We start from the raw sequence: 25,087 nt of genomic DNA, 5'->3' as shown, positions 1-25,087 counted from the left end.
TGTTTATCTGTTTCCACCAGGCCTGCTCAACCTTCCTTCTGCCTAAAGCCTCCCCTCAACAGGAATTGTCATTTAATGTACATTTTGCACAGCACCTTCTGCAGTGGAGGCCCAACTTGGCTGGACTTGTCATTGCCTAAGAATCCAAGGTAACAAATTGCTGAATAGTTAACAAAAAATAAATATTGTCCTATCTAAAAATAACAGTCATCTTTGGATCGTATCAGAGAACATAATGAATATCTAAAAAAAAGTACATTGTGATTAAATACTGTGAACAGTGTAAGAAAGTGTTCTCCAATGTCATATGGTACATTATATAATTTACAGCCTATATATCATAAATTTTCGGTTTATTGTGTCAAAAGAGCTGCCAGAAGCCAAACCTACTCAGTATAACAAAGTCTATCCTGTTCTGACCGGAATGCTTTAAACATTAAGCAGGTTTAATACATTTCAGACGATACTTTCTACCTGCGTTCGAACATTGGCTGAGTTACTTATCTGCAAAGCACAAAGTGATGCTGTTTTGGGTCACTGTAAATGGCCAAGTGAGACACTGAGAGGTAAACATGTCACTGATTACATTTGTAAAGAGGTGATAATTTAAACCAGCATCAGTCTGGAAATTACAATCTGACAGTAGACAAAATCCTTAGGGAGAGGAAAACCTAGCCTACCGGGGAGGGTGGATGAGGAGCTGAGCATGAAACTCATTCCAGAGGCTTATTTGAAGTTAATGATGTTGCAGCTGGACAGGGATGGATGAAACCCCTGTCTAAGGGGGTTTGTGTATCTCTGTGTTCGCAATCATCTGCCATGACCCAAGAACAAATGATGATAAAGCCGTTCCTGGGGTTCTGCCTGCATGGAGCGTTGTGGAGAATCAGGCCATTTCCTGAGACTGTTGAAGGATTTGGGATGAGAAACCAAAAATCAGATTTCAAAAAAGCACCTAAATACATATGTGTATTAAAAACTGTTGTAAGTCTATAAATATATGCATTGTATATGTATATAACATATGTGATGATATTACATACAATATACATAATTACATAATATAATAATATGTAATAGATCTATACACTGTGTACGTCTTCCACAAAAAAGTTTACGTTTTTAGAATATATTGTGTCCAGGAAAACCCCTCAGCAGTGTGGGGTGGATTAAATAAGCTCTGTTTGCAATTGCTCTGCCCCCCCGCCAGCAAACATATATGTATGGGCAGAAGGGCCACTTCATGCATGGGATAATCCCATGAGGGTCGCATCATTCCATTCAGTTCATTGCTGCTCCTCACATGCATAAATTACTGTGCAAAGGCAGCTTGGGATCTTTTGCTTTCTTTTGGGGTGTGTTTTATATCCACAAAGCCAGACATCCGGCAACGAGGAAATTGCCTTATTAAAATAAGAATGAGCTTCAAACAGTTAAGCGTGTTAATTTTTTTTTTTTTGTTAAAGCTAATTCACGTAAAAAGAATTTCAAAAACAACCACAAGGGAAAGATTGTATGAATTTTTGTAATGGAAACCGGTAGCCTCTAGGGCCCAGAGGATATGCAGGGAGGCATTTTCTCTTGCTGGTGCAGCTGAGAGAGAGAGAGGGAGGGAGGGAGGGAGGGAGGGAGGGAGACCTGGAAATGAAAGTAAAGAGATCAGGAGGCACATGGAGGGAGCTGCAGGGGCAGCCGATCCAGAAGCAGAATGCTTCCTTCTATAATTAAATAACACTTACTATTATTATTACTTATAGTAATAATACTTTAATAATATTTCTAGTAATATAATACCATTTATCAAGAAAAGTTATACATAGTGTGAGGGGGAAAACCCAAGGAGAGGTAAGTCTTATTATTGTTTTGGGGGGTTATTTTTTCTTAAACCATATATAAATATATATATATATATATATATATAAATATGTCTATAAAATATAAACGTATTTATGTATGTATAAAGGGTGGGCTTTGAAAAAACAAGAACATCTTGATGTTGCTTCATTTAAAAGTAAACATTTCAAATAGCAACTACATAGAGGAAACGTTTTGTAATTCCAAATGTAAAAAAAAAAAAAAAGTGGAGAAAAAAAAATTGACGGGATTTTGAAGCTGCCCCCACTCTTCCGCCAAAATTGTGGGGTTTGCAAAAAAATAATTGTCAGAGATCCTAATCCCACCCCCCGGAGAAAAATGTGGTAGTAGTCTAAAAGTGAACAGCTTGCTAAAAAGCCCTTGGGTTTGCATTAAAAACTTAGTATTAATGGTGTTTGTGCCGGCTGCTGGTTGTAAGATTTCAAAGCTCTGTTCACGATCTGCGTTTAGCCTGCCGTGTCCCCCCTCTTATTTGCTATAAACCCCATGAAGCAGCCCTTGTGCCATAGCTTCCCAGATGCATCTTCCTCGGGGGCTTGTAAAGTTTATCAAATAAGTTGTTGTTGTTGCTGGTTTTTTTTTTAATTCTTTGATGCTTTTATACCGTTTCCGGGTAGAAGGGGAGGTTTTTAATATATATATATGTATATTATATATGTTTTTTCTTTTTTTTCTTAAAGTAGCCTCCCAGGCTCCCGGAAATATGTGGGTTTTATTTAAATAGGTTGGCGGCGGCTGGGGGTGGGGGGTGGTGGGGGAAGGAGAAGGGAGAGTGTTTTGGGGGTTATTTTGCTTTTTTTTTTTTTTTTCCGGGGAAAGCCTGGCTGTGTCTTGCCGCCGGAGAGCCCCCCGCGCTGCTCCTGCCCCGCAGCAGGCCCCGGGGGCGCCGCCGGCCCCTCTCGGCCGCGGCCGGGCGAGGCGGCGCTGGCGCCCGCGGCGGCCGCCAGGCGAGGCCGGGGATCGGCGGCCTACGGCGCGGGGTGGCGGGGGGGAAGAAGAGGGAAGCGCTACTTCCCGCGTCTGCGAACCGACCCGGGGCTTTAATTATAAAAGCGAGGCAGGGCTGGGTGGACAGGAAATGAGGAGGAAGCGGTTGAGGGAGAGAAAGCAGCACCTTCCCCCCCACCCGGCCCCGGGCTGGGGCGGGAGGGCGGCCTGAAGCGCCCAGGGGCAGCTCCGCCGAGGTGGTGGTGTGGGCTGGGGGGCTCGCCCGAGGCCTCGCACGCCCTCGCCAGGGGGCACGGCACTGCCGCTTTTACGTTCTGCTTGCGGGGCTGGGGGCTGGCGGGAGGCAAGGGTGTTCATGGCAGAGTTGGCCTGTCTCAGTTGGACGTGGTGCCACCCCGTTGCCCATATGGCAGGGGCGTCGGGAGCGGCGCGGCGGGGAGCTAGCGAGGTGCCGGGGGTGGGAGAGCGGCCGCTCTCAGGGGACCTGGCACATCTAAGGATGAGGTAGAGGTGGTGGCGGAGCCTGGCTTTGGGACCCTCAGAGTTGTCGGATACGAGAAGCGTTCAGACCCCATGCGTGGGGAACGGTGGAGAGCGAGCGGGCGCACTCGTTGGGCTCGTAATGGGCCGCGCGGCTTGTCTTCTGCTTGACGTGAATCCGGTTACCTGTTCTGCCGCACTGCCAAGGCGGGCGAGTTGCTGCCCATTAAAGACTCCGTATTTGCAGATTAGCGGATGTGGGAGCCTTTTGCCTGGAAGAGAGCGTGCAGAGCCTGGGGCCGAGTCCCTGTCTCGGCTCCGCAGCCTGCCACTTACATCTCAGTGCACTTGTTTCCTACTGAAACATTACAACCAAAGCCTGGAAATCAGTCGTGTGTGAACTCATTGCCATCCCACAAATACGTTATAAAAAAACTTTGCACAAATTCAACTCTGGCAGGGCTGAGAATAACAACCAGCTCCATAATAGGAGATTAGGTAATAATAGGTAGATTCAGGTCTTTCCGTTTGTCTTATGTTGTCTCTTAGAGTGAACCTATCAAGTCTGTGATTTAGTTAGCCTGCTTACTAGCTTGCGCTTCCTTCCGAAGGCAAGGAAGCAGTTTTGCTGATCTGCGGTGTTTTGTTTCTGCCTGGCAAATAGTTTGTAACTCATTGACAAACTGTGAATAAAGTCCTCTCTAGATGCTGCACCAGAGAAGGATAATTGTAATTTGTCACTCAAGCGACAGAGCTTTGCGGTGGGGGGATATAAGTGTTCTGGATTCAAATTCTGCTGGTGATTTGAGCAGACAAGTCTGGACAGACAGATTTGGGGAGAAAAGGCATATTATTTCCTGAAGTGTTTTCCACTATTTCTAAAAATAATTGTAACATTGAGAAAACAAAAGTTAAACAGGCTTTTTGCTTAAACTTGATTACACATCAGTTGTGGTACTGCGCACAACAGAAGTGTTGCATGTACTGGTTGTTAGTTGTGTGTTTGGTTCCTGGTGTAATAAGTTTGCAGCTTGATCCAAGGGTAGAATGAGACACCGTGAGGAGGCTGGAATGAAAAAGGGAGTCAGAAGTGCGTGAGTCTGCTAGGGGGTGGCCCAAGCGTGAGGTGCAAAAGGGATAAGAGCAGTCGAAACAGTCAGGAGTGAGGAAGGCAGAAGGTGGAGGAGCAACCTGTTATGTGTGGTGGTGTGAAGTCAGATAGAATGGAAAAGGTGGTTGTTCCCACCAAGAGACACAGGAAGTTAAGGTTGCAGAGCATGGTACACATTTTGAGGGTGTTGTAGTGAGAAGATGAGTCTTATGTATAAAGCCGTGACATAAACGTGAAGGTGTGACTGAGCTGTAGATGGGTCTTATGGGACTTACTGAGGTGCAGTATGTTGGTCAGCCAAAGTGAAGTAAGGCTGTACGTAGGCACGTTGGATTCAGTGGAATTCAGTAGGCCAATTTGGCAATGCTGCTGAGGAGAGAATGAGCTGAAGAGGAGCTCCAGGATGCAAGAAGAGTTAGATAACTGTAGGAAGGATAAATTTTGGAGTCTTTCCCTGTAGGCCTTTGGCTTCACTCCAGCCTTTGGTCGATAGCATTTGAATGCTGTCCTCTGTAGGCAAGCAGCAGTAACCAGTTCTTGTTGTGACACGTGCCCACATCCTGCTGTGTGGGATGTTTTATCAGTGGGGCCAGGGTAGCCATGAAAATAGGTACTGATCTTCTCTGCCTCCCTGCTTGAAGTAGTATTTTAAGAAGAGAACTGAGGTCAGTAGCAGAAGTTGTGCCTATTGGATGCTTTCCACAGTGATGTCCCTTCTTTGTGGATAAAGAAAATTGCAAAGGTGTGCCACAGCATTTTTGGAGTGTAGCTGCTGGCTTTGTGATGACCAGCCAGTGTTGAATTGCTCTCCCCACAGTCACCTGTAATCTTGGTGAGCCACTGCTTCACTTCTGTGCCTTTTGTTCTCTCCAGTATGGCTTGTGTCAGGGAGCTGCAAGAGCTGGGCTGCTTCTCAAGGAAGCGTGAGCCAGGAGCTATAGGTGGTAACAGCACACGCAGTAAGTGTGCCCTCATCCAACTGGGTTGCAGTCCTGCTGTATCTGAACAGGGTGGGCAGAGCAAGGTGCTGGTAAGAGGATCCATCAACAGTCCCAGACAAGGTGAAATGATGAGTCTCATCCAAAGTCTACCCAGGGAGCCTAGCAGTAGGAGATGGTGCTAGAGACAGGACCAGAGACAACTTACCCACAGTGTAGATCCAAGGTCTATCCAGGAGACAGGACTGAAGACAGGTGAACCTGCAGTGTAGCTCAGACAAGGGCTGTGTGCCTGGTATTTAGCTTAAATGGAGCCCCTGAGCCATGGGCAGTGAGTGAATGCTGGGGGTCCCAGCTGAGGCTGGTCAGGACATTTACGGCTTTTTAGTGGCCTCAGGGCCCAGACAGCTTGAAAGTTCTCCTTCTTCCCTGTGCTTTCCCTCATGAGGTGCTGTGAGTGTCCTCTTGACTCTTCAGTTCCTACCACCTCCAAATTTGTCTCTTGTCACTTCTTGTGTTGACTCTTTCCCCACCTCATCTCTCATGTCCCTCACAGTTCTCTTCTGCACTGCTCTGGGTAGCTCTGTCCTCTTTTACGGCTGTCAGTACTGTCTGCGTGCAGATGGTTCCTACTGCTTTTTCTCCACCTTGTCTGTTCCATCTTTCTTCTTCTGGCTTTGCAGAATTTCATGCAAAGAGAAATACTGGCAAATCAAGTGGCTCTCTCTTTTTCTACTCCCCAAGCCTTTCTGCCCGTAGCTTTAGTGATCATATTAAACTCAGTCTCCTTGTTAGATTTCCTTCCCTCTTCCTGGTTGCTCATTATCCAGGTTATCTATAAATCATTCCAGGCCTTCTGTTGGTGTTGTACTGAAGTCTACCTGCTCTTCTCCATCACTTCTGCTGAAAGCCTTCATAGAGACTTTGATCATCACTCACCTTGTCTGTTGGCGTTCTGGCTTTCCCCTTCTTGCTGTGCCTGCCCATCCCATTCCAAATGCAGCTGCTTAAAATTTTCCACCTGCTGTTTGGACCAGATTGCTCTCAAATGTACTGTCTGATGACTTACAAACTGCACAGTGTCACTTTCAAATCCTTGCATACCTCTGCTATGATTTCTTTCTGGTCTTTATCTCACTCCTGCCTTTTCTTTTTTTTTTCCTCCATCTTTTCCTTCTGGCTCTCCGTCATAGAGGGCATGAATCAGTTTTTCTACGTTGTGTATAGTGCAGAGTACAATAAATAAGGGCTTTCTAAGAGTTCAAGATTGACCCTCCTCCACACCCCTTAAAGGTCCTTAGCTATCTTAAGATACCTTAGAGTGGTAAGGACGGCCTTAATGTAAAAGGGAGCTGGGCAGTAGTGCTCTCCAAGCTGTGTAGTGCGGGTTGAGAAGGGACTTTTGTTTTTTCTCGTAATCCCTTCAGAGGTGATCCCAGGCTGGGAGTGCACAGTGTCATCAGCTCCGTCTCATCTCTGTGTTTCTGTGCTTGCTGTCTTTGTCCCCAAGTTACCGTTCCTCGAATGCTGAGCATCGTTTGCGATCACAGCTGATTGATGACAAGGCTGGGAAATTTGCAGTAACCAGCAAGTCCTTCTTGCTACAAAAAGTGCCATCCCTTCTCCCCTTCCTTATTCTTGCCTTGTACAGCAGCTCTGTGTACCTTGCAGGGAGGACAGGGAGCTGATCCAAGACTTGATCCCAAAGTGCAGGGGATGAAGCCCATGTATCTAACGGTGTGATTCAAACCCATTTTAGTTGAGAATGGTGCTGTTGCTCCAAAATGAGTGCATCATATTCCTAGCTTATCTGCACTTAAAGAGACCCAGACTGGAGCTGGCTGAACCCAGACAAGTTACTTTGCCTGTTTGTGTCCCTGTCCCTGTTTGCCTGTGTGTGTTTGTGATCGGGGAAGATTACTCTCTTTTGAGTCTTCTTCAGGCACTGCCCACCCCAATTTAAAAGACTGCAGTATGGGCCCTTGTCCCCTTTGCTGGAGAGCGTTCAAAGGTCTCTGCTGCTGTGACTGACCAGTAACCCCTGCAGTGGGAGAAGGCTCAAAGGGCAAGGTGCCCCATGAAGTTCAGGAGCAGTGTAGGATGTGGCTTGTTAAGCCTTGCTGTTGCGCAGAGAACTGACTTTATCTCAACACAAAGGGGGCCGGAGGGTGACCTTTGTTTTAGATAAGTAGCCATAGCCGTTAATTGGACATGTCTCCCTGAGACTAGCCAGACCAGCATGGGGGAAGCCTATATGTGGCTCAGCCCAACAGAGTATAAAACCTCAACAGCTAACAAAGGAATTTTGAAGAGAGCAACGGGCTTGAGCTGGCCTCAACTCGTGTATTCCTTCCTGGCGATTGGGGAGGCCCAGCTTCGTGATGGTGAGCATGTTCTAGAGACCGGTAACGGCAATCACATTGGTATTGTGATTGAACTGTATAAGTGTACACTTGAACTGTGATTTTCGGTATATTGCTGAATCACTCTGCTAAATCAAAAATCCAGTGTAACATCAAATATCTTCAAAATAAACTTTTGTGTTAAGAATTGTGCTCTCCGTATGTGTGGAATATCTAAAGGAACCTGGTCAGAGAGAACTGGACTCTTGACAGCTGCCCTTGCCTATAGGGTTTGGCTGCTGATCTTTAACCTGAAATTCCTATGGCTTAGATTCATCTCTGTTCTTCTATGTGAACCACAGCGAGCAATTCCTTCTTCTTCCTTAGTGTTTCTCTCTGTCACATGCTTCCTGACACCCTGTATAGGTTACTTGTTTTGTATGCCGTGCTGTAAACCAGTTTAAATCTGGCTCAGATACATAGTCAGAACTGCTTATCATGGGAGTGTCCCCGTACAAACTCCTGAAATCATTGTCAGTGCAGGGGAAATGTTGGTTTGGGGGCTTTTTTTTTTTTTCCTAGAAAGCAGTCCTGATTACTGTTGGTTCCCATTGCTTTATTTACTGGCAGTCTAAATAGAGAGCTCAAACTGAAGTAATTTCTCTTTGCCCATGTGTCCTGGCAGTGGCATGTGAGAAAAAGCAGATGCTGGGTAGTGAGCTGCTTGCCATCCTGTATCTGCTGTGTGGATAAATCAAGGACTTCAGTGTTGAGGGCATCTGGTCTGGAACATTTTGTTAGTAGTAAATTCAAGCACACATAAAATATGGTGCTGCTTAATTGCCAGCAAGACCTGTAATGACTTGTTTTGTGATGTTTTTTTTTTCTTCTTCCTCTGCAGCGACTATAATGGAGAGACAGAAGAGAAAACAAGAAATAGAGAAGGGACTTCAATTCATTCAGTAAGTGGATAACCTCATTGTTTTCTGTGGCTTATCTTCAAATCAAAGGCTACAGGAACTGAGTTCTTCCTATTCACTGCTCTGGAGCTGCTGCGTGAGAAAGACATATTGGTCCTGAGGATTTTTACTGTGATTCTTCAAGGTGCTTTTTGTCCTACCAGCTCTCTAAACTTGAAATGGTATCATTTTAATTTTCCTGGGTTTGGCCCTCTACTGTAGTAACAGGATAATCTTTATAGTCACCATAATGCTAACGGTACTTGGACCTTCTGCTTTATCTGTAGCCCAAGGATCTCAAAGTATTCTACTCTCAACAAGGTTATCCCACCTTTCTTAGGAAGGAAGGTAGCGTTTCTACTTTACAGGTGGGGAAAACTAGGTAAATGACTTGCCAGATGTCCTGTATGGTACCTGTAGCAGAAATAGAGGATCTGGGCTCTTTTACAGTTGCCAAGATAGTAGTTACCTCAGGTCACTCTTCTGTGAATATCTTGTGGCTTTCCGGAGCTTGGGGTGAGTACTCAAAGGGTAGCTAGGAGTCCAAGTCCCTCCTCATAAAGTACAGTAGTGTTTTTCCCTCCAATGGTTGAGTTAGCAAAAGCCTCAGACTCAGGTGTGAGTTCCGTGGCATATAGGGAAACAGCAAGATTGTCATCAGATCAATGTGTAGTTTTTTTAAGGTCTAATTTGGATCCTGCAGTTTTTATGGCTGAAGTGTGTTTATCCACAAGAGACAAAAAAGCCAAATCTTATAGGTCATGTATCTGTATCCTGTGGTGTGGCAATGATATTTTCACCCTAGTCTGAGACAAAATAACACCAGTTTCAAAGAGGTAGTTTTGAGGGTTTTTTTTGGTAACATTTATAAAAATGTATAAGCTCCTTGGAAAGAAAATGATTTAGAATTATAGGATGTTTTTCACGCTTCTGGAGTATATCTTGGGCTCTGAACCAGATTAAGTTTCATTGATTAGCTTGTGAAAGAGGGGTAGCCCAATTTTACCTGCAACCTAAGCGCTTCCTAGAAAGCCATGACATTTCTTCTAGTTAATTTTAAGGAGCAGTACTGATGAAATCTAGAAAAGTGTATTCTCTGACAAATAAGATCGTGTATGTGATGTTGCATTTTAGGGTGAGTAGCGCTGTGAAAGGTCTAAGAAAAAGACTCTCTACTAGAGTCTGATGTTTTCTCCTTGAAGGGAAAAAATAAATAAATTGTGAGCCAAACCTGGATGACCTGTGTGGTCTGATTTAGAGGATGGAGCCTTTTGCCTAAGTGTCAGTGCTCCTATGGGATGGATGTTCTCCACACGAGAACCGGCAGTTCTGTGGGTCACCGGCCTGGCAGTTTTGGCCAAAACAGATCAAATTAAAGGGCCTCTAGAACTTGCATTGTTTTCTCCTTTTCTTGACACTGTTTTTGTGGTGTAGGCCTAAAGGTGTGTAGCTGAGGTAACACAGAGATGCGTTTATCATTGTATGTCTTTTCTGTGGCCACACAGAGGATTTGAGGCAGTCTTGGAGTGACCAGTCCTGTGCCTCTCTTTAGAGCCGGACGCACTTAAAATGTATTCTCCGTGGCAATCTCTCATGGCACTTTCTCAAAGAACCTTTTTTGGTGACTATCTGAGGGCACATAGCAGAGGATCCTGTATGCCCAAAAAATAGCTGAGACTAAGTAAATAAGTAAGGCTCCACTTGTCTCGAGTCCCTTTGGGACCTGACCATCTCTTGGTACCAGTGTGGCCATCACTGAACGTAGTGCTCTCTAATTGTCCTCTTTGCCCCTGCTGCTGTGCAAGTGATCAAATGTTCAGTAACTCTCAGTTAGATCAACACAGGACCAGAAAATGGTCTCTTCATCAGAGGGAAGTGTGTGTTTGCCTGGATGCCTGTTTCATGAGCATTTCCTCTTCCTTTTTTTTAGGTCCACATTACCCCTAAGCCAAGAAGATTATGAGGTAATCAAAAATTTGTTTTCTGAAGTTGGGTGCCCTTTAGTGAACAAGCTTTGTCCCATTGCACAGCCATTAGTTTACACACCAGAGGTGGAGAGCATGAAATGGTCTCTCATAATTTTTCTACAATTTAAAACATTAAGAATTCTGAGAAGAACAACTTTCAGGGAGAGGAGAAGGCAGTTAAGTGCTGAAGAAAGAAGATTTGTTTGAATGATTGTCCTCTAACAAGAGATTGATGTTATACAGGGGGATGGGAAGGCAGGAGAATTTTAGAGGGCAGAAAGCCTGCTAAAACATAGGGAAGGGAAGTTGGGGAACTGTTCTGTCTTACGGCATCTGCTTCACTCTGTTTGCACTCTCCCTATTGCCCAGGCCTTTTTGCAGAAGCTGGTACGAAACCTGTTTGCGGAGGGCAATGATTTGTTCCGAGAGAAGGATTTCAAGCTTTCGCTGGTACAGTATGTAGAAGGGCTGAATGTGGCGGATTATGCAGCCTCCGATGAGGTGACCATCCCAAAGGAACTCCTGTGCAAGCTGCATGTCAATCGAGCTGCCTGCTATTTCGCCATGGTGAGCGCTTTCCCAAGTCATCTCCAAGAACTGGGGGCATGGCATCTGGGTTGCTGTTCCATGCGATTGGAAGAGGTGGCAGGAGAGGATTAAACTGATTTTGTCTACTCCGGTCTCCAGCTGCAGAGGAGACAATGCCACAGAGAAAAATTTATCTCCCTACTCCCACACTGTGTCTTGCAAGATCAGAGGAAGGATATGAGAGAGAGGAGACCTACTGTTGTTGGTCAAGCCAAAGTACTGAGAATGCAGTTCAGTTCCATGTTTGGGAGGAATTAATACAATGTAGAGATCAGATTGGAAAGGACTAGTGCCTTCCAGAACTGACTCTTTGAGCATTGCTCTTAAAATTTGCCTGCCTCCCCATAAACATAAAGCTTTCAAGACACACGTGGAAAAGGATTCTGAAATATTCAGGCTCTAAAAGGCTGCATGCTTCCGTTTTCCTTAAGAATCCAACAGCTGTCTTTTATGGCACAACCCCAGAGCAGGTCCATCCCGTTCATAATGAGGCTGAGTACCATGAAAAAAATTAGCAAGCAGTCACATAATTAAAGACTGTCAAATGTAACATGCCCAGGGTAGAGGGGGAGGCAAGGTAAAGTTGCTCAATCTGCCTTAATCCTGGCATTCTCTAACTTTGAAGTGTTTTCAGTTTTACAAGCCTTAGCAAAATGTTCTTTAACTGTAGGTTCTGTGTGTTTGTATGTGGGTTTGTGTGTGGTGTAGTATATGTATTTTCAACTGCCTTGTATGTTCTTGTGTTTTGCTGAGAGGTAAAACACATGCATTCAGACAGGAGGAGGAGTTAAATTCTGCAGTGCCATAACTGACTCGAGGCACTCTCTTCCATGCAGGGTTTGTACGAAAAGGCGCTGGAAGACAGCGAGAAGGCTTTGGGTCTAGACAAGGAGAACATCCGAGCGCTCTTCCGGAAAGCCCGCTCCTTAAATGAACTGGGAAGACACAAAGAAGCATATGAGTGTAATAGCCGATGTTTGCTGTCCCTCCCACACGTAAGTTTTTGACATACAGCTCATCTTGACTTCTGTGACACTTCACCGCTTCCCTCCTCTGTAACATAATGTTTAGTGTGAGGCCTGAGGATAGAAGAAGAGGAAAGCTGGCTATACCTGGAGACATGCTTGTGCCCAGCAATCCTGCCTTACTGACTCAGAGAGGGTGTTTGAACTCCCATTTTGTTTCAGTCCAAGTTGCCCTGTATGGACACTGCCAGCTGGAGACCCTGGTTAGTGGCAGTAGGTTTGGCGGCCTATTAGTGAAGTGCAAAAACCTGCCTTTGACAAAATGTGAGTTAAGGCCACGGGATTTTTTTAACTAGCTGTTTTTATATGTCTAATGAGAGTTATTATCAGCATGGGACAAATGGGAACTGGAGCCCTGGAAGGAAAGCGTGTAGCCTGTCCTGTTTTAGTTAACATATCTGATGCTTTATTTCATAATTGCTAAGACAAGCTGATAAAGTTTATTACTTCTTGAGGGGCATGTGAAGGGGTCTTTGATATCACGTATGACGATTATTTTTATGTTCACATGCGTGTACGTTTTTACGTTCAGAGGGTATTATTGGCATATATCAGGCCCTAGGTATTTTCCCAACAGTGCTTCAGTTGAGCCAGTATCCTCTGTTTGGGCTACATATTGAGCAGGAAACCAGACTGTGATTGGATAGATCCTACTAAGCACTAGTTGCCTTTGCTAAATTTGGTTCTGATCCATCACGTTAATGTTGTTATAAGAAAAATGCATCTGCTTCAGCAAAGGAAGTTAACTTTATTACTGGAATTACGGAAGCAGTCTTTGAAAGCAAAGCCTTGCTAACAATCAGTTACTCTTTTTGTATCCCTAGTTTCCTTGGTCTGGCAGAACAAGGTGACCAAAACAGATTAAAGGGATCATTTTTGGGAAGTTCTAAAGATCTATTTTTTAAAAAGTACCCTTTTATAACCAAAGTGGTCTAATGTATGTGTTCATGTAAAGCTGTATGCGGCTATATATCCCATGGTGCAATTGAGCCACTTTAGTATATGGTTAAGATATCAATTCAGTTGTGTTTACATATTTCCCATGTCATCATTACAGTCGTTGTGATCTACAAACTTTTTATGAAACTCCTCTTGTCAGGACAGCTCAGCCTCACAAATACTTACCAAGACATTTGCACCCCCTAGTCTAAAAAGTCCATTCTTGTAAATTAACATATACCGTTGCCTTATTACCCAATTAACACAAATCATATGCCTTTTCTGCATCGAAGGCAAGACGCTATCCATCATCTCACTCCTGTTTCCATTGTACCAGCTGCTAGACCTCTGGAGCACCTGGGTACTTCCAGCTTATGCTGCTGTAACAGCTGAGAACTTTGTGGTCAGTACAGAGCATGCATTAAAACTTCCAGTGATGAAAGATCTGCCACTCAGTTGACTCACTGTCTAGCAGAATTAATTTGTTCCTGGGTGTAGGTGTTTAGCGCTGCTAGTTTGCGGAGGTTCCCAGGATAGTGAGGTTGATATTCCTCTGTTGGCTGTTTTTGGTATGGCACAAAGGGAGGCAGCATATTTGTTTAGGATGTTGCAGGAGAACATATTGCATTCCCTTGTTGAGCATCCTCTTGTTACAATGGGAGGTAATAAGCACCAGAGGGTGGGATTTAGCTGGGAGGAAGGGAAGCTTAAAGACAGATCTGGCGAATGACAAAGAGTAAATAACTCTCCCATCCCAAACCTCAGGCCTGCTGAGGAAAAAAAAAAAAAAAATATTGACTTGATGATGGCAAGAAATAGATTGGAGACAGTCTGGAGAAAGATGCATTCTTGATCTTGTCATGATCTTTACTGGGCATCAGAGAAGACATCTCAGAGTCAGGCTGGCATGCGGTGCTAGATAGGGTAAATCTGGTAGTTATGAGTGTGAGATCAATGAAAAGTGATGGTGTTAGAGGTCTTTCTGGGGCGTATTCCACAGGGAGTAGGAAAAGGGCAGATCTCATCAGAACACACCTAAGGGAGCGTTTGAAAAAATGGAAGAACCAGCGGAGAACAGAGCGTTGAGAACATGATCAGGGTACGATGTTAATAAAGGGAGAGTGATAGTGGTGTCAGTCAGAGCTCAGAGTTGCAAGAGAGTGAGGAGGGAGTGGTGACCATGAGATTTGACCAAGAAGGGGTCTCTGGAGAGTACAGGGGCCATTTCAGCAGATGAAGGTATACTCTGAAGGGGCGTAAAACAGCTAAAGAAGAGGAAATGGACAAACTAGTTTAGATTTTGTCTACTCAGAGTTCAGAGAAGATGGTGACCAGACCGGTGTGGAGGGGGAGCAAGTACAGTCAAAAGATGGCACTTTGAATTGAAAACACATTGATAGGGTGAGGTGGAAGAGCTAGAGGCTAGTGAGAGGTTGAAAGTGAAAGGATAAACTGCAGGGAGGAGGAGGTTGGAAAGATCAGAATTGCATTGGTAAGCAGAGAAGAGGGCAGGCTTCAAGGTTGCAGATGAGGGGGGAGATGTTGGGGCATCAAGGAGGGATATCACAATAGATTGAGCAATTTTTTTTTTCTTTTAAGAAGCTGGTGAAATACCTCAATATTTTGCAAACAGGGAGCAAGAGGAAAGCAGAAGGAAAGAGCTGCTGGTGATAAATAACTGAAGAGGGTTGAGGCAGGTTGTTAGTCCGGGTAAGACTGGAGAGGAGAGGATTGAGCAGGGGAATAGAATGTGGCCCAAAACTTTCTCCAAAGCTCCAGGTGGTGCAGGAGTGGGCCTGGGCCTGGGAAATGAGGTGGAGGATGGTTAATGGGGTGCAGAGGAGAAAGCAGAAGGATATGCTTGGTTGAGCTGAGGCTGTTTAATCAGGGCTGAAATCAGTAAAAATGCCTTGTAACAAGTAAGTTGGAAACTAAGACTTGGTTTTGGCTTAAAAAAAATAAAAACAAAAAAAAGGTTGGTGAACACTGTCTGCCTATCAGAATTTATTATTAGCTGATTATTAGCTCTGTGGCTAGCAGAGAGGAAAGGCACAGGCTTTGCTAAGCTCCTTCTTCCCAGATACAGAGACTCTGTGGAAACTTAATCAGCCCCTGGCATGAGGACTGCTGGTAGCCTGTGACAGCCCTTCCAAGGCCTGTCTTGCCAAGGGGGAACATGAACCCTGCATTCAGAGAGTGGATCCTTTCTTCAAGACAGATAATTGCTTCTCGTTTTCTGCAGCCCTGAGAGTGTGGGGAAAGGTTCTGGTATAACCTCAGTCTCTCTCCAGGGCTGAATGACAAGAGTGCTCAGGTCTGCATGGACTCTCCTGGAGCTGCCTCTGGCAGTTGTCTGTCTGACGCTGGCTGCAAGTGAGGCTTCTGGCCACAACCCAGTGTGGGTAGCTGCAACCATGTGCTTCTGATTGTTGTGTTGTGTGTGCCGTGAGGCAAAACTGAAACCATCCTTCCAATGGTTTTGTCCCTAGGATGAAAGTGTCACACAGCTGGGACAGGAGCTTGCCCAGAAGCTGGGACTGAGAGTTCGAAAAGCATACAAGAGGCCTCAGGTACGGCTTTTTTTTGTTTTTCTTGTTAAGGGTATCTGTTCCTTGGTTCTTGCAGATCTACTTTTGCAAAAGCGATAAGTGTTCCTCTGCAGCTACGCACACACATACGCTAGCCTGCGACCCCGCCAGTGGGCCCCTGGGTACCTTCCTTGTGCTGACCTTCTGACTCACTTTTGTCTTGACCCATTTCTAACCCCAGCGCTGCCCTGTGTCTACTGCTGGGGTGTTTCCTGTGTCCGCAGCTAGGCGAGGCAGAGCCTGGCCGGTGCTGGAGGAGAAGCCTCCAATGCATTAGGAGCATGTGCTTCTGGGAGGAGAGAGCCATTTGGCCTGATCCCAAAGGAGGTTTTGCGTCCTAGTCCCGTCTGTTACGGGATCAGAAAGAAGGGATCCTCTGCCACATTGGAGGCGTATCTGGTTTTGTATTAGCGAGGCTGATGGGGTTGCTGTCCCATAAACCTCTGTGACAGTGGGAAGACCTCTCTTTGGTAACATGACAGGTACACATCTGGTCAGACGCCAGGAAAGGAGGCAGCAAAAAGTGAGTCATGAGTCCAATTAATTGACCGCAATGGCTAGCTGCATAACCTGGCTCTACAAGAAAGCGCTGCAGTATTCTGTTGTTTTTTAAATGTATACCCTGGGATGGAGCTAGAGGGCGTTGGTCCACAGCTAGCGCTCTCGGATATAACTGCCTTGGTCATGCAAGATCCCAGGATGCATTTTCAGGAATAAGGGATGTTCACTGGCAATCTTGGCTGAAGTTCACTGAGTGATTGACAGCCTGTGTCTGCAACTCTGCTCTGCTTGGTTGCACCCTCAACGCTGTATGCAGTGCTCTGTTCAACAGCCAGCACGTTCCACCTCCAGAGGGGCCCCTTAGCACTATGCGGTGAAGTGATTTGTGCGCATCCAATTTGCAGCGAGCTTTTGAGGTAACTGTGGCTGCCTATCCATATGTAACATCTTATGCCTGTCCGTTACAAAGCTCATGTGGGTGATTGGCCTACCCAAAAAGCCATCAACATTATAGCAGCTCTCAGCATTCTGAAATTATTCTGTCTCCAAAAAAGGGAAATTTTACTCAGAAATATTTTTACAGCTGCTCACTGTGTTGGCCATGTCGCATTTTTGCTGCTGTCGTGTTGCTCAGCTGAGATGGGCTTAAACCACCTGTGTGCTATGAAAATAAAAAATTCCAAAATGCTTTTTATTATTTGAAATGTAGTGATTGGTACTTTGATAGCAGCTTGCTGTGTCATGTTTCTCTTCTTTTGTTCCAGGGCCTTAGTGCCCTCCCCCAACAGTAACTTTTTAATGAAAAGGCAAAAATGTCTGTTCCCAGAGGTGAATTTTCACTTTATTGTGTTGAATGGTGGGTGTGTGCTTTGCACTGAGGTGGCCAGAAAAACGCGCAACCCTTTCAGGATTCTGTAAACTCTACCCTTGTGTCACAGTCATATGCCTTTTGGGATGGCTTTTATTTCCCACTAAAATGAAAAGGAATCCAATTCCCTAATATTTATGGACGGTACCTGAAAGGACACCATGCTATAACCCAGCTTTACCTAATTTGCAAGCATTCAGGGGATGACTCTGTTCTAAGACCTCTCTCTTCCTTGCAGCAGGAATTGGAAACATTCTCGTTACTCAGTAATGGCACGTCAGTCAATTTATCAAATCAGGTAGAGTTCCCATCCTGTGATTCTCACTGTTCATGATATGTGCTACTAGAATGCTCCTGGGTTTTATTTACATGCAAGTTTATTGCCATCTCTTAAGATTTAAATATGTCAATTAATGTTTCCCTCCTAAGGAATATTTTCAAGGAAATCCCGCTCTTTGAAAATACTTCTAGTGAAAATACTTCTGCTGTCAGTAATTAGATCATTGAAGGTGCTTAGTTATCTTAGTTATTGTGAGTGTTTGTTTTCTTTTGTATTTTAAATGAGTTTCAATTTTCTAGTTTTTGCATAGTCAGGGCAACATTAAGTAAAAATCAGAAAGCTCAACTGCTGAAGAACCATATAAAGTGAAATCACATGGTCTAGTTTCATTGTCCGGAACAGAGCAAGGTACATACGGTAAATAGAGTTTATGTATTCTTTGGATTGTCCTGTCACCAGGGAGATCCAGCTTGGGCAAGTCACTGCACAAATACTAAACCAAAATATAATAAATAGCTGATTTCCTTGCTTTGCAACTGGCCAAAAAAAAAAAAAAAACGAAAGCAACTTTGTTTTTTTTTTTTTACATGGGATTTGGTATTTGACGTTACTCCTTAAAGCAAACAAACAAACTATAAAATCATAAAAATGTGCATTTGGTACAAGGTAGGATAGTAGAGAATCAGTTTACATGCTGCTGTTCAGTGACCTGCCTTTGCATCTTCGTAGCAGAACAAGTCATCTTTCTTTTACAGTTGTGCCTAATTTTTGCTTTGAAAATATTTCTTTTTACAAGAAGTGAAAATACTGCAAAAACTGTAGGTTGCAAAAACTACTGCAGTAGATACATTAGCTTGAATGTAATGCTTTTCTAGTGCCTTTATAATTTTAAGCCAAAAGCATGCATACTTTCCTCTGTTGATGTTTCTGTAAAATATGGGCTTATTTTGTTCCTTGCCTGGAGCTCCAAGTCAGCAGTTGTTTTGGCGAAAACCTTTTCCTGTTTTGAGTTTTCTGTAAAGTTTGTGGTTATTAGATTGCAAAATATGTGAACTAAGAAAAGGAACGTTGTGTAAGATCAGGCTAATCGAATCTCACACTGCATGGGGCTGACTGATTGATTTGTCCTGGGACTTGGGACATGGTATTTTCTTCGACACATGACAAATTCAGTTCTATGTACAGATTTCCTCACATGCTTGGATGTCACACAGAGTTGGTATTCCTATGCAGCAACAGGGTTTAGCCGCTGCTGGAGGTAAAAGTGAATAAGCTGTTTGGATTAATGGCCTTTTAGTTTGTTGATTTTACAGCTCTTGCACTGAAAGAGGCAGTAAAGGAAGAGAAAGAGCCAGAGACATTTGGGAGTAGTAAAGGGTCATTTGTGAAATGTGAATATCTTTTAAAAGATGAACTTGGGTGATAATTTTTCTCCCTTTCCCTACATCATCTTTGCAGACCGCTTCCAATGGATTGAGTTCGATAGATGACATTGAAACAGGTAAAAACATTTCTCCTCTCTGATTTTTGTGCCTTCAGTAAGGTATCTGACCAGGCTGGCAGGTCTGAGAGGTTCATCGTCTTCACGTGTGTGGGCTTGTTATTAACTCAGATGTTTTTTCCTTGCATCTTCCAAATTCACTACGAGACACTGTCTGAGGGGAAAATGAGGCAAAGCAGATGCTTACCTGTTAGTACCACCTACAGAAAAGCTTTGGCCACCTTTAGGAATTAAAAGGGCCTGCTGAGGTACACAGCTCCCACCAGTGGTGCTCTCCTAAAGCTGGTCTTGGCAAAGTGAGATTCTGCTTTAAACTCCCGACCAGAACTATGAAGTGAAGTTAAGGTTGTAGGCCACTGCGTGTGCACTGCGTGCATATTGTCCTGCAAGAAGCTGAGATGGAGGAAATCCAAACAAAGGCAGTTGGGAGGGATCCAAGGAGAGCCATGTTCTCTGTTAGGAACCTAGGAGGAGCAGAAGGGGAGATATGCGGTTGCTTTTCTCATGCCAGAAAACAAGTGACCTTAACTCTGCCCCTGTAGAAAGCCCTGTGTTTGGCCCTTCATTGCGTGCTGGCGCATTTAAATGGTGCCTTGGAGCACGTCAGTCTTTGCTCCTTTTAAAGGCAGCTGCAGGGTTAAGTGTGAAGGTTTACCACTGCATTAGCTATTGCTCTTTTTATAGAAAGATCCTAATTTCATAATGGGAGTGTTTTGGTGTCTATTTTAGAAAACGTTAGTTCTCTGTTGAATGCCAATTCAGTAACTGAGTGCAATCATGAGACCCAGCTCGATGAAACAAGGAGAGTATTTCACATCATCTTGCTGTACCGAGATGAACCGGACTCTTATTGCAGAGTGACAAATGACTGCTTCCAGTAAGCTCTTTGTCTAATCTGGATTTGGTATAAGAGCAGCACGCCAGCTCCTGTGTAGTCCAGGCAGAGAGAACCTTTTCTGCTAGGAGATGTTTTCAAAGACACTGAAATTATCTTATCCTTCATCCCGTTGCCCTCAGATTTGGTGTGCCGTGAGGAGGGCAGTGGATGCAGGGTACATTGAGTATCCCAGATTCAAACGTATTTGAGCAAAGTGTTTTTGAGATGCACGCTCCTGAAACTCCTTCTCCCACGATTTGCTTGAAGCTAGCTGAGTCGCTCAGCCCTGCCCTGCACAGGTAAACGCTCAGATCTGGCTCAGCGTGGCCTTGGCCAGCTAGTGCACTGGAGAATCGCTGTCATTTTGGGAAGCAGAGCTAGAAACAGGGCCTTTAAAAGCACTTGTACTTGCCTCTCTGGGATAGGCAGGTAAGCGGCCAGACAAGCTACAAAGTGTGGGCATGGTTCGAGAGGTTTGGCAGGAGCTGGGTGGTTCAGGGGAACGGGTAGACAGACCTTCACTGAGCTTCTAATAATACGTGGGGTTTAGTGTTACAGTGCTGGCGGAAGGAAGGAGCAGGGAAGGCAGGCAGGCATGCGCCTCTGACCTGCCCATCAAAGACGGCTGGGGTTTTTTCAGTTGGAGCAAACGTTAGGTGAGTGCAGGAGGTGCGTGGGCTTTTTGGAAAGAGAGTATGTAACACATGGGTATGGTGACTGGTGAGTGGGATCAGTAGATGGAGGAGTCCTGAGAAAAGCAGGAATGGGAAAGGGGGAGGAGTAGAGGAGATACGACTGAAGGTAATGGGAGGAAGTGGCTGAAAGGGCAACAAGGGTTTGGATGGTCAGAGAGGGGGAGCTAGTCGTCCCTGCTCTTCCCCTTGTTGGTTGTTCAATCTGTTTGTCCTCTTTTCCCTTTGCCCTTCACGTGCACTGAGGTGCAGGGCGTCCTGTGTCTCTGTGCCTTTCTACCATGCATTCAGGTTTTCAGGGCTTTTAGCCTCTTCGGGTGTATGAGGGCTTCCCTCTCTGCTTCCTGGTCAGATGGGGAACTAAAGGACCTCATTGCTCAGAGAAGGTTGAAACTTCTGGACCCTTTGAGGCCTTGTTGTTGTGAGCTCTTTTGTTCCCCCCTGCATGTGTCCCTGGCCCCTCTAGCATGTCCTGAACTACTGCTTGGCCCCTGGAGGGATCTTGACAGGACTCCAGATTTAAACATCTGAAAAAATGGGAAGGCGCAAGCTGTCCCTTTGTACTGGGGGAAATCTGGCTGAGCTACCAGTGTTGAAGCCAGCACCGAGGAAGCTAAATGGCTGGTTCCTGAGTCCAGCTGGGGTTCGTGCTGAAGGGAGCTGAGCTGAGCAGAAGTCATAGTAAAGGAGGCATGAGGCTGGAGCTGAGCCTGATCTGAGGGACAGCTTGGCCAACATAACCGAGGAGGTTTCTGGCCTTCTTTTGAGCTGTTGCCTGTGGTGACTGTGTCCAGCTGCAGCGCTGGAAAACAGAGTTGAATCCCTTAAGGTACAACACGTGCTTTCATTTGATGATATTCATGAGATTGTGGAGAGGGATTCAGTATTTGTGGCTTGCTGTTCCCACCTGCTTCCCCTGCCTTTTGTCACAGTGCGGCCTCTGGTGCCTTGCACAGTGACTTCGGCCGTACAGAGCTGCCCCTGGCCATCCCGTGCATTGGTCATGGCAAATGCAGGAGGAAAGGTTGAGGGGGACTGCATGGTGCTCCTGGTGGGGCTAGGGATAAGGTAGCTCACGTGTGTATCTCAGCTCCTGTTGTCATTTTGTTCAGGACTTGGGGATTTGCTGAGCTCTTGCTAAGCATGGCATCAGCACGGTCCTTAGTCAGTGAGCATGCAGTATACAGGGCAGCAGCACGGCTCGCTCATTCAGTCTAGGTTAGAAGAGGCTAACTGGGTTCTCATGGTGGCTGAGAAAACAGAGCTTGTATAGACGGGTAAGCAGTGTCTCTTGTTGGATCGAGATTTGTGCGCTCAGAAGCTTGTCTAGTTTCTTTCCTTTTCTTACCAGTTTCTCTCATAAAAGCTATTGCCTCTCCCTCCAGATTTTTGTCTTGCTAATAGCCTTCCACCATCATAGCTACAGTGTAACCACTGCTACATGGATGGAGAAGGCAGCATCGTTTTCTGATTTCTGTTCTTTTATTTCAGGACATCTGCACAGGGGCAGAATTAAGGTAGTTTGAGTGCTTGGTTTGAGAACTGCAAACATAACGCTGCATTTCTGGAATTTCTAACATTTGAACTTTTTTTTTTTAACCTTTAATGTTTTGGGAGAATAAAATGCTCTTCTATGAAGAATATGTGCTTGTAACCTTAACTTCACTTAACAGAGGTTTATTTTGCATGTTGGGAACGTCTTAGCTTTTCAGTAGTGTTGCACCAGAGAGTTAAGGAAGCCTTAGGAAAAATTCCCCCTGCCCTTGCTCAAACAAGTTCAGGAGGGGATGTTTGCTGACTGAGATGTTGGGTAGCAGCCTGGCACTTGGCAGACGTATGGAGGCACTCGAGAGCAGGGAATTTACTTAGGTAAAGACAGCTCTGCCAGTCTGCGGAGGGAGACACAGTGTCAGCACAAGCTGGTCTGAGTCCTCCGTCTTTCCCTCTCTTTTCACCGGTGCCTTGTGTTTTTATCTTCTGCAATTTAGGATGCCTGAGGGTTCAGAGAGGGTGTGTGGGTAAGCAAGCTTTCAGTTGGGATATTGAAGCTCCAAGGAGCAGAGAAGACAGTGATGCCTGCCAAATGCATCAGTGAGGAACGTTAAAGGAAACACCAGGTGTCAGGTTATAGACGAATTGGATCGTGTGCCCCAGCCTTCAGTCCTGGCCAAAGCAAATTCAGTAACTGATTAGCCACAGGCTTTGTGCTGGCTTGTGGTTGCTGTACATGGTGGCCCAATCATGACAGTGGGTCATGATTGCATCTGACTCTTAGAGTGTATTTTGGCTCTTGATGAGCCATTGGAGACTGGAGACAAAGATCAAAGGGCAAGAACTCTTGAAACCAAAGTCCCTTCTTTCTGAAAGCTGGATATTCCTGGTGTTTGTGATTTGATGGAGCTGTGCAATACTGTTTTTGCCAGGCCACGCTCTGCTTGCCCCCCCCCCCCCCGTAAGAGGCTCTCCTGGGTGACTGTCTCTGTTTCTTCCCCATCACAGACTGCTCTATGGACCTGCAGTGCCTCCCGGCTCCCATGGCCACCTCCATCCCCGTGAGCGAAGGGTTGGCCCCTTTGCCCTCCGACTCTGATGTGAAGGGCCTGCCTACCTCACTCCCTGCTGCCAGCTTGCTCCCGTCTTCAGACTGTGTGTCCCTGCCAGTGCCTGAAAGCGTGGAGGACTTCACAGATGGTGACATCATTGGGGAAGAACTGGACTCCCTCCTTGACTCCCTTGCTGAGGGCTCACAGTACCCTCTAGTAAGAGCGGGCGCTGCACAAGTCCCTTGCTTTTTGATCCAAATAGGTCCTTGGAGCATGTGTATATGCGTGCTGCCTCTCTCTCTGTTCCTTTTCCTCCTAGCTGTTCCTCTGGCAAAGCTTATTCACTCCTCCCTTTATTTCTGCAACGGGCTTGTGAGTATCTAAAGAGGCCCCCTCCAAGCCTGGGTTGCTGTGTGGCACACACAGCTACCTGGAGCTGCCCCTCAAAAGGTAGCCAAGACAGCCGTCACGTGTCACCACTTTCTTCCTGGCTCCTGGTGTCTGTGGTTTTGAAACAGGTGTGAAGGTAGAAATGAGCGCGCTGCAACAGGAAAGCTGATCTAACCTTCTAGTATTTGTGCAGGCTGCATTCGGCCTGAGCTCTTAAAGCAGGTTTGGGTGCTGTAGAGACGATCTGTATTGATGCTTATGCTGGATTTTAGTTGCCAGTGTTAGTGATGTTCTGTGAGCCAGCTTGGATCTGAAAGCAATATAGTCGTATCCATGCAGGAAGCCTCTTCAGCTGAAAAACTCTTCTGAGTGGTGCCAAGAGCAACGGTTGTAACTGTGACCTCCGTGCTGTGTGTGTTCAGCTCTACTGTTTCTCAGCCTGAGCTGGTTCAGGTGCTCAGCACAGAGCTCCGCCTGGCAGACTGACTAGCTCAGGTAGCCTGACTCCTCCTCAGAAAACTTGGTGCAGATTGTTTGCAGCGTAGATAGACTGGAAGATCTGTAGGAAGTTTGTGGGCAGATGTAGCTGTTGGACATCCTTTCCTCCAGATAATACAGCATGTTCTTTAGTGCAAGTCTCTTGCTCTCTCTGTACTCTCTGCACTCATTCTCTGCTCCTCATTTTTAATATTGTGTTTATCCTCCCCCTTCCCAATTCCCTGAAGTCTCTGGTTCAGGGCACCATTCCCACCAACCTGCCAACAGAGATGCCCCAGCTGATCCCTGTTTTTCCGGGAGGAACCCCACTGCTGCCCCCAGTCGTGACAGCCAGCATCCCCGTCTCCACGCCGCTGCCACCTGCCTCCTTCGGCCTCGTGATGGATCCCACCAAGCAGCTCTCCTCCTCCTCTGTCCTGGATGCCTTCGAGCCCCCACCAGGAGGAAGTGGCGGCTCCACCTTAGATTCTCTGGATTCCCTGGACCTGCTCCCCTACACAGACTCACGGCTCGATGCCCTGGACTCCTTTGGAACTAGAGGGTCACTGGATGCCTTGGATTCCTTTGCCATTGGTAGGTGTGCGGCAGGAGTAGGGTTGTACTGTTTTATCTGTGAATGCATGCCATGGTCATTTCCTTGAGCGCTGAGAAGTCTGTCATACACCTCTGTCTGCCGGTGCTGCAGAACGGGAGAACAAATAGTAGAGGGCAGGGAATTGTCTTGGACAGAGCAGCTGAATATGTCCAGCTCAGTGGTAATGAGAAGGTCTATGGGTGTGTAATCCCAGACAACCATTATGTGCAGGATGTGAAATCTCAGAAGAAAGAAATCTCAAAAGGTATATAATGATGAGCAAGGAGGTCTAATCCTGGCTTGGTATCCAGGGTACCTCCCCTGGCAGAATTTGCTAGACCATAAAGTGATTCCTCTGCCTTCCCCGAATGACTCTTTATCATTTTGGACAAAAGTGGCAAAATCCTGGTGACGGTTTTATGTGATGTAGGACCTTCTTGCAGTGGGCAGAATGGCAGAGGCTAAGGTCTAGGAGGTCTCTCCCATTCCTGGTGAGGGGAATGTCACAAGGGGCACTGCACTCTCATGTCACAAGGAGCCAAGCTGTACAGGAATGGTTGGTAAGGAGCAGGTCCCCTCCTGTCCCAGGAGGGAAGGCAGGCT

The 25,087-nt window shown here is 45.8% G+C and overlaps 1 protein-coding gene across 16 annotated transcripts in view; it reads left to right on the top strand.

Moving 5' to 3' along the window:
• The first annotated feature begins 1,625 nt into the window (after nucleotides 1–1,625).
• The window catches only part of ZC3H7B (zinc finger CCCH-type containing 7B), a 53,376-nt gene continuing 29,914 nt past the window's right edge, over nucleotides 1,626–25,087 (top strand). For 5 of the 16 annotated variants that reach the window (XM_068940998.1, XM_009665268.2, XM_009665265.2 and 2 more), the window contains exons 1-11: nucleotides 5,274–5,475; nucleotides 7,644–7,736; nucleotides 8,596–8,656; nucleotides 10,584–10,617; nucleotides 10,990–11,187; nucleotides 12,045–12,203; nucleotides 15,662–15,742; nucleotides 17,368–17,427; nucleotides 18,868–18,910; nucleotides 22,979–23,238; nucleotides 24,138–24,483. In XM_068940998.1, the coding sequence (XP_068797099.1) occupies nucleotides 5,289–5,475; nucleotides 7,644–7,736; nucleotides 8,596–8,656; nucleotides 10,584–10,617; nucleotides 10,990–11,187; nucleotides 12,045–12,203; nucleotides 15,662–15,742; nucleotides 17,368–17,427; nucleotides 18,868–18,910; nucleotides 22,979–23,238; nucleotides 24,138–24,483 (1,522 nt within the window). In that variant the 5' untranslated portion in view covers nucleotides 5,274–5,288. Of the gene's footprint in view, nucleotides 1,846–5,273; nucleotides 5,476–7,643; nucleotides 7,737–8,595; nucleotides 8,657–10,583; nucleotides 10,618–10,989; nucleotides 11,188–12,044; nucleotides 12,204–15,661; nucleotides 15,743–17,367; nucleotides 17,428–18,867; nucleotides 18,911–22,978; nucleotides 23,239–24,137; nucleotides 24,484–25,087 lie in introns of those variants that run through there. The other 11 variants (XM_068941040.1, XM_068941035.1, XM_068941017.1 and 8 more) reach the window with 3 other exon arrangements.

This window comes from Struthio camelus, chromosome 1 (genome assembly GCF_040807025.1).
Source record: "Struthio camelus isolate bStrCam1 chromosome 1, bStrCam1.hap1, whole genome shotgun sequence".
Lineage (NCBI taxonomy): Eukaryota > Metazoa > Chordata > Aves > Struthioniformes > Struthionidae > Struthio > Struthio camelus.
This window is presented reverse-complemented; position numbering and strand designations above follow the sequence as displayed.